Consider the following 9,815-nt stretch of genomic DNA (forward strand, 5'->3'; position numbering starts at 1 on the left):
TATAAGGATTTTCGCTCTGGACCCTTTGGAAGGGTCAAGAGCGAAAATCATGCTTTGACCTTGATTCTTGATTTTTCAAACTCTAATCTTCCCTGGGAGGCAAATATAGATTACTCTCCTTTCATTTCCACATTGGTCCTGACTTTGGCTAAAGGAAAAATGAGTGCTTTCAAGAATTTCGCTCTGGACCCTTTGGAAGGGTCAGGAACGAAATTCACATTCTTGGCTAAAATCTTCACCTCATCCACCTTTTAATCACCTCCTAAGGTTAGAACATGTCAAATTGCCTTTACCATGCCCAAGGAAGCTATGATCCTAGCCTTGACAAGTGAGAAATTGATGTTTAAGGGAATTTTCGCTCTGGACCCTTTGGAAGGGTCAGGGGCGAATTTCCCTTTCTTGGCTAGTTTCTCACCTAGGTTTACTTCATTTTCCTCCAAACTTGATCGAATCAACTTCCTCCTTTCACAATCAAGACAATTCATCATCCAACTTGGTCTAGGCAAGGTCCAACTAGGTTTTCAAGGCCAAAGGAGGGCAAGAAAGGAAGATTTCGCTCTGGACCCTTTGGAAGGGCCAGGAGCGAAATCCCTATTTTAGGCTGATTTCACACTCAATTCCACTCCTTCTCAATCCAGACTTGATCAACTTCATCTCTCCCTAGTACCATCCTGTCTACTTGCCGTCCACTTGACTCAAAAAACTTCATTCTGTACATCTAAGGCCAAAATTGGGGATCAGGTGAGAATTTCGCTCTGGACCCTTTGGAAGGGTCAGGAGTGAAAATCTTCTTCCAGGTTGACTTCCATTATTCTGACACTTCAAACCTTGGATATCCTTTCAAAACTCCTTCAATCATCAACAAGTGCATTTGCTCATCAGCTTCTGAAATCGCCACTTCCATCCCTCTCTGACCATCGACTCTGCTTAATCGACTCTGACTGGGAGGAAAACAAGACTCTTACAAGAAAACCACCAATCCAGACCTACCCTGACCTGAGACCTATCATCCTATCCATCTTCATTCCCCTGAAAGGAAAAGATCCACTAAGGCAAACCTAGGACTCCAAGCAAACAACTAAGGACTTCCCAAAACCAGGTTGGAAGCTTGAAAGAAACCCTAAGACGAGCCCTCGGAAAGAAACCCTAATCTACCCGGCCCGGGCGACCACTCACTCACTCCAAACCCAGCAAGCAGAGAGAGAAAACCTAACTAAGGGAAAGCAAAACCCTAAAAAAAAAAGAGGAGGTCCCCATTCTAATGGGGCGATGTGTGAAATGGTCACAACATTGCCATAGATAGACTTTCCAAACAAAGACTTACTAAAAATAGTAAGTTCTTCCAAACATCAAATTAGGGCAAACCGGGACACAGTGACACTAACAATAGTTTGTTTGTTTAAACGCAAAATTAGCCCAATCTAAGATGCGGTGAGACTTGCTAAAAATAGTAAGTGCTCAGAATTCGCTCAAAGTTCACTTGTAGCTTCCTTGAAGGGTTCTTATTTCATTGCTTCATTTAGATTTCTCAAAACCCTAAGTTACTCACCTCATTTCTAAGTCTGAAGGGTAAAGCCCTAAAATAGACAATACAAGCTTCCAGACTTAGCCAAATTTCTCCAAAACACTTGTAGATTTTAGCCAAAATTTTCCAAAACACTTGGGGACTTGAGGAGATTGTGGAAATTTCCATTGGACTTAGCATAAATCATCTTCATTCATCCAAACTATGAATTCCTTTTCACCCTTGGGGAGGAATTTTTCAAACTTAACCAAATTTTGGTTGTTTCTCTTTCATTTCTTCATATTAGTTCTCAGGGATCTTGACACTTGGCCAAATATCCATCACTCCATTCCTCTGGATGTGCATTCTTTGTTCTTACATTGCAATCTCTTCCTTGGATGATGATATCGTCCACTCAACGATGTCCTCTTCTCAACATCCAAAGTCCTACTCCCTGCAATGTACGTGAAAAAGACAAGGAAACATTGTGAAGTACAAGTATCAATCAAGTTCATAGTTAGCAAAATGCAATGTTCTAAGGATAAAGCATTAAGCACAATGCATTTCTCAATATATCAAAACCCTAATTCTTGACTTAATGACAATATTAAGACCATATCCTATCTAGGTTGTATATTCCTTAAGCATCCATCCCCTACTTGGGCATTTCATCACCTCCAAAGGCCAGAATCCAGACTAACGAGACCTTACAACTCATTCCTTAGGGTCGGGAGATGATACGGACTGCAAAAGACTTGGTTTATTCAGCAAAAAGAGGGGGTCCCCATTTGCAATGGGGCAATGTGTGAAAAAATCACAACAAGAAGTAGCTCCATCAAAGACATACTCTCCAGGGTCCCATACCATTACATGTGAATATCCTTGAACTTGAAGAAATGGATCTTTATGCCCCAAACTATAGGGTATAACCTTCATCACCCTAATATCATTAGGGTTTTCATGATACTCTTGCAATTACTTCTCATGGGAGTAAACCTTGGTTGAATCATTCCTCACAATAGCATAATTAATATCTTGTGAATCATCATCACATGGTCCAATCACTTCCATGCATTGCAAATCATCATTATATGGTTCAATTGGTTTTGTACCTGAAAATTGGGTGGATGCTCCTCAAACAGCTTTTGAAATTATTGACACTTCTTCCTTCATCTCCATCTCTTCATGTCCAACAAAAGGATTTTTTCCCACCTTCATTTCATCAATCTTTTGCTTGTACACACAATCACTAGAGATCAATAAGGAATCTTCACCTTTAACTTGCTGATTGAGGTCCTCTTGTTCTTGCTCCATGAAGTCCGGTAACTTCATTTTTTCTTTTTGGTCCACTATCACAACTTCCTTCTTGATATTTTCTTTGTAATTCTGTCTCTGTTGTACCCTTCACTATTTTGGCTTCCATTATGTTGGGTTCTCCCTCTTTCAAGAATGATTCTTTTGGCTCCTGCTCTCTGCACCTTCTCCTCCTCCGCCCATTTCTTATTTTCATATCATAATACTTCTCAAAAGACATGTCACGACAGATGGCAGAATCTAGGACAATATAATCAGCGTGATATTTCTCCCTTTCATCCTCTTGACATGGATGTATAGTTTGTTCGTCTTGCTTCTTGGTTACTATCTAGCCATCTCCTTCAAATCTGATTTTTCTTCTTCCTGTAAAAATATTTTATGTCTCCCATTGCCTGATCCTTGTGATAAAAGACATTTGATATTCTTGCAATTCCTATAACGTTTCTATCATGGATTCTTGACTTTTCTTCATCTTTGTAGCCTGCAAACACTAAATATTGATATGCAACTGCAGAGGAATGGCATGCAATGGATACAATCTACCATAAAATGATAAACTTGTAATGATTCACAAGCTGGTAGAATTCTAGCTCTGATATCAATGAAATGTACCTAGGGTTTATAGCTGATTTAAAATGCATGAAAAATACAAATACCTAGGGTTTCCATGGCTGTCAATAATTGCAGACTGCTAGATTTGTTAAGCTATCATCAATAACAATAGTACTCAAATACATATAACAAAAATACTGAGATTAAAATGCTTTGCTGTAAGCAATAGAATTCATTACTGTTGCTGGTAAAGATTCATATTTGGATTGTTTAAGTCTTACAACTCACTGATATACTTGCATTTAGGTTGGTCAGATTACACTAGGAGTCCTCGCTGGCAATGTAAGATCAGCCTAGGGCTAAAGTATAACGCTCAGGGATGCAGCCATGGCAGGAGGGTTCTCAAAGAGAACTGCCCAGACCGTGCAGCAAGATCAACACAACAGGTAACAACAACACAAAATATGGAGAATGCCAAATCGGGCCTTGATTATATTATGAATTCATGTACAACTAGCCGGCAACATCTAGGCTACAACAGGCTAACAGGCCTGATTACAGAACATACACTCCGGAACCCAAGAGATGTTTAAAATTCGATCTATATCTATCTGATCATCATCTACTATCTCTATCTAACTATCTAGGATCTAATACATCAATATATAGCATCTGGAACACATCCAGGTCAGGCCAAGAAAGAATGCAATCCCCAAGGCAGAAAAATGTAACGTGCAAATAGGTCGGCCCCAAGCATGAAGAAAATCCTCCGCAAAAGAACTGAAATGAGATGCAGACCAAAAGGAAGGTCGGTCAAGCGTATGGGAACATTGTATGAGGTGCCAAACGGCTCCGCAAATCAAGGAGATGCTCCACAAGGTAAGGAAACACCATCTAGCTGTTAAGGTTCAAACTGGTCCAGAAACTGAGAACAACCAGACATTCTGAAAGCAAAATCCTACTGGGCAAAGATCCAAACAAGCTGAGATCCAAGATCCAGGTACAAAAACATGTCTACACGCTAAATCCAGCTCTGCACTGAAAATGAGCAACTCGGAGGGGTCCGGAGTGAAACACAGAAACTGAACTGAACAGAAACAAAAACAGAAAGAAAAACAGAAAGCAAATATTTTTGGTTGATGCAAGATTGCCAATGAACCAAGGATGCTCCTGCATCACTTAGTTATCAAAATGAAAGGTCTCTGCCTGATCTCTATAGATGAATTGATCTGACAGCTGCTGTGATCTTCCTTCCACCCCCACAGATCTGAATATAGAAGCAAATTTGTTCTTTAATGACTGCTTTAGATATCGCCTAGCAATTGAAGCCTTCTTTGATCTTCTTCCAAGTGACAGTATGGATAGCGCCCAGATGAAGAGGATTTGTTCAAATAGCTTCACCACTAGATGCATGTGCCCCAATGTAGCTCTTCGGCTGGTAAAATCAGGTCTGCGCTTGAACAGCAATTGAAAATTTGATTGACCCTAAAGTCTGTGATTGAATGCAAACAGTAATGGTTGGTGAAGGGTTTCGTCCTCACCGCACAATCTCTCTCTCCATGGGGATTTTCATCCTTGTCTTTGAGCAGATTTTTATTTGCAACAGCAAAATTTTGACATACAAAGGCATACCTCACAATGGCACCCACTACAAAGTTTTATACCTGCCATCGGGTTGTTGGGACTTGGGAGTCCAAGTCAGCCCTAAATAAGCCAGTTTTGTTATTATTTAAATTAAGACCAAGTCAGCTCTAAAAGCAATTTTTATTTTATTTTTATTATTATTATTAAAATAATGATTTTTTTTTTTTGATAGTTTAATAGCAGGGATTTTAACCTAGCCTGCACCAGGAGAGGTGTACATACCCTACCCCCCTTGTGGGATTTGAACTTATGACCTCTCTTTCAAGAGCACAAGTTCTCCACCACTAGGCCAACTCAAGCTGTACTATTAAAATAATGAGTATTATTATTATAATATAATACTTTATTATTTATTAGTGTTTTAAAAAAAATAAGGAGGGGACATTACATAGATGGTAATAATAACTCTTGAAGAAGAATATCATCCTTAGGTATATCATGCTCAACCACCTCTAAAGAAGTTGCAATTGATGCCTCACCTTTCGTCTTGTCTTGTGCTACTACATCTGCTGCCCATTCTTCTGCTTCTCCTCTTGTAAAAAGAGGAGAAAATTAACATATGGCGTAAACTCAAGCATTTTTTATCACAAAGTGAAACACTTCTTCTAGGGATTCGTGCAATATGTTATTTAAGGCAGTTGATACCTTCTGTTATCTTCACGCCACAATAATTACATACTACTAATCCTCTTTGTTCCCAAGGGTTCCATGCTTTCAAGAAGGGCCCCCAGGCTTGCCACCAACTATATTGCTTCCCAATGCCATTTCTCAAACAAAAAGCTGAATTTGAAGCCCTAACATAAATGAATGAAAAATAAAAGAAATCAAAGATAAAAAGTGTGAACCTTAGCAACTAGCTATATAATAATAAAAAATTTAAAGAAACGAATTGAGAAGCCTTTGCTTTTAATGATATTGGGTCATTATTGAATAAGTTGGGCAATTGCCACATCCATTGCTTCATCTCCCATATTGTTTCCCATGTCATAATCTATGCCAAAATCAGCCAAGGAGCCAACATGATAGTTCACCTCCCTAGAGACATGTTTTATGGTGAATGCATCTATTTTGTTTATTAGGGGTCAAATCTGACTTAAAATTCTATTAATCTTCCAATTCTAAGCTCCTTTATTCTAATGGCATTAATGATGATCATGCAATCTCCTATCTATGCTCGTTTTTTTCCTGAATCAAATATATGTCTACAGGCCTAAAAAGAGTGCCTGGGCTGTCGTTTCATTATTTGTTCCATGTCTGAGGGCCTTTGAGGCAGCACCAATCAAATGATTATCATGGTCCCTCAATATGCACCTTACCTCACATATACCAAGATTGCCCTTGGATGCCATCTCAAAATTAAGCTTGCACCAATCCTTAAGAGGTAGAGCATGGCATAAGTGGTTGGCCTATAGTTAGTCTTTAGTGGACATATGTGATAAATGTATTAGAGAGTACCATGGTAGACATGTTGGTCCTTAGTGGATATATTGTAGAGGATGTGGACCTTGAAACCAAAGCCTCACTTAATAATTCTAAAAATAAATAAATAAATAAGAATTATATTATTTGAATTTAATCAAAAACTTTTTTTGAGTTTGTTAGGTGATGTTTTTTTTTTTTCAATTTTTTTCCTTGTGGACATATTGTAGAGGGTGTGGACCTTGAAACCAAAGCCTCACTTAATAATTCTAAAAACTATATAAGTAAATAAGAATTATATTATTTGAATTTAATCAAGAACTTTTTGAGTTTGTTAGGTGATGATTTTTTTTTTCAATTTTTTTCCTTGCTGAATTCAAACACGAACATGATTCTTGGGATATAGCTAACAATTGCTTCTAAATATACAAAATAAAGCCACATACATGCTAAGCCTGAGCTGGTCGTCAGGACATCACCTACAGATGGGCTAAATTCCTTGCTTCTACAACCCTGAAACCATGCTCTCCATAAATCAAATAGAAACCGAGTCCTGCACTTACATGTTCCTGGCGATAATCTCTCTAGATGTCTCTGATCCATCTTCCTACATCTTCTTTCTACTTTTATCCTGTAACCGTACTTGAAACATGATCATAACCATCTTCACATCCTCCATAAATTTAAACTGTCTACAACCCCTTTTCAGTCAAAATAGTGCAATAGTAAATAGACGATAGATATTTTAGCTCCACTTAGGGACTTGCTATTGGAATCTTGGAGGGTGACCCAATTAGGTGACCTGTTTTATTCCTTGACCTTGTGCTTGTGGCAAAACCTGTTCTTGGATGGGAGGTGCCTAGAGACCATCAAAGTCTTACTATCACCCAACATAGCCGCCCTCAAGTCTGACATAATCATGTGGGCATAATGGTTGTATAGAGCCTCAACTTGACCTTGTAGAGAGTGTCCATCCCGGTTCCTCTTACTATGATCACCTACTGTATCTTCTCTCATCTTACTTTTTCCTTTCACCTTTGCCATCACCTCTACACAAAACAGAATTTCTTTATATAGCAAGGCTAATGAGATGGCCCTTGAAAACAATTTTTCACTGTGAATTATAGACAGTATCTTGCTGGTGAAATCTGCTACTACTGGTGTTTGGATCCTCTATAAAACATTATCCTCAAGGCCTTCATTGTCCAAGGTGGGACCAATTGTGGCTACGGTGTCCATGTATCCACATGGAATATGTTCTTCAATCAATCAAAGACTACCCCCGTGACAATGCATTCCTCTCCTCCACCATCTTAAGCTTCTACAATTTCTGATTATAGACAAATCTGCATACTTATACTAGGAAGATAATGAATACTCACTTCAAGTCGGATATTAATTTCATTTGAGTCTGTTCCCCAGAGTGTTTACTCGTCCTATTAGACTTTCTACTATTTTAAACTTGCCAAATGAGATCTTACCTGCTATCCTTGCTGGATCTGTTTGTACATGTTAAGCCTTGTTTGCTATGAGGGCATGCTTTCATACCTGATACTTTTCAATCCCTCATTACATATTCCTATGTGTGTAAGCTCTTAAAAGTTAAAAGGTAGGGTGACCAAGTCATCCTTGCCTATATCTCCGCTTATAAGAATAATCTTATTAGGATGATCAAGGGCCACAAAATTCTTAAAGCCCATTTGCCAAGTCCTATATTCTTCTTTTAGGGCCTCTAATTTAGCTCCTAGTGCGGCGACTATTGCACCTTTGTTTTACAATATCTGACCTCTGTAATTGCTAGACATTCAAGGGGTCTGATTATAATTTAGTTATGGTTTAAATTTTAAAAGTATCCTGTAAGTAATGTTAACAGTGAGCGTTGAATTGCTGATGTGTTTTATTTGCAGAGTGTTCACTTCACCTCCTGCCCATGCATATCTATGTCAGCTACCTTCAAGCCCAGGGTTCCCCTTGGAGGTGGGTACAGTTCCTGGATTTAGAACTATCAGTATGGTTAAAGGCTATCTTCTGTTGATCAGAGTTCAAGGACTTCAGATCTACATCTGCTTCTTGATAGAGGATGATCCTGTATTTTAGGTAAAATGCTTGTCACAGAGAGTGCACTTCATTTCAAACTTTGATATCTTATATTCCTGGACGGTTCAGTGCATGTAACATTAAAAATATGATTTTTCTATTATTATTTTCAATCTCATCTTTAGTTCAATTGATTTATCTAGAAATGTAATTTTAGAGAGAGAGAGAGAGAGAGAGCTTATTGAAGCTGCATAAAATCTGGAAAGCAGGGTGTAGACATCGAGTCAAGTTGCATTATGAGTAATTAATAACAAGGACAATCTGGTATATAGGCTAAAAACTGGTTGGTATTGACTGCATATATAATGGTTTGTTGGAAGCTTTGAATTGCTACCGTTGGGCATGATTTTGTTCTTTTCTTATCTGAATTATATGGTTTTCTCAGACACTATTAACAGAGTTGCTTTAGTATGGAGTTTAGTAAGGACAGTTAAAATGCACCAATAAGTAAAGCACATTCAGGCTGAGCATCCTCCATAGTGTGCTTTGACTAGTGAACATTTCTGAAGACAGGCGGTGACCATTTTTAAAATATGGTGTTTTTATATATTGATCATAGTAGCTTTCTGTTTACATGGCATTGACAGAGTTTTAAAAAGTTAAAATGAAATTCAATTATATGGGTTTTAAATCAGAAAGACTTAACATAATCTTGACCTAAATTTTTTTTTCTATTAGTGAAAAATCTAATGTTGGTTCATCTCAAGAGCAGTGCAAAGGGATACAAATTGACATTATACATTTAAAAAATGCATAGGACTGCAAAAAAATCTTTTTATTTTTTATTTTTTATTTTAATCTGAGAGATTATGTAAAAATCAACCAGTTGGCCCTAAAATAGTAGTTCATTCTGTCATAAAGGATACCCTACTATTTTTTGGGCTGCCTTATGTTTTTTTCTAAACCCTCGTAAGGGTATAAATTTAAAGAAAAACTGTCATTTTGGTTTAAAATTTAACTTCAAAAGAAATCTATTCAAAATGAAAATTAAAGAAAATTTAAAATACCCTATAATCCTAACCCTGAATAAAAAATGTTAAAAGTCCATCTTTGTTCTGTATTTTTTTAGTGAGTGTTTAAATTACTCAAAAAAGAAATATATAAAAAAATTAATTCCACTTTGTGAAAAACTTAGAAAATACTAAAGAAATAGAATGGCAAATGTGACAGGTCCTGATTACTTGGAGTTAATAATGAAGTATTGAAATAGAGCCTATTAACAGGACAGTAATATTTTTTCTACAGATATCTATACTGTATAACTAGGCCTAGGGATAGTCACGGT

At 37.5% G+C, this 9,815-nt stretch overlaps 1 protein-coding gene across 1 annotated transcript in view; it reads left to right on the forward strand.

The window, feature by feature from the left end:
• Positions 1-9,078, forward strand: part of LOC131051237 (uncharacterized) — a 180,087-nt gene extending 171,009 nt beyond the window's left edge. The window contains exon 11 of the mRNA XM_057985654.2: positions 8,341-9,078. Within this exon, the coding sequence (XP_057841637.2) occupies positions 8,341-8,433 (93 nt within the window). The 3' untranslated portion in view covers positions 8,434-9,078. The remainder of the gene's footprint in view (positions 1-8,340) is intronic.
• The last annotated feature ends 737 nt before the right edge of the window (positions 9,079-9,815 follow it).

This window comes from Cryptomeria japonica, chromosome 6 (assembly GCF_030272615.1).
Source record: "Cryptomeria japonica chromosome 6, Sugi_1.0, whole genome shotgun sequence".
NCBI classification, from domain to species: domain Eukaryota; kingdom Viridiplantae; phylum Streptophyta; class Pinopsida; order Cupressales; family Cupressaceae; genus Cryptomeria; species Cryptomeria japonica.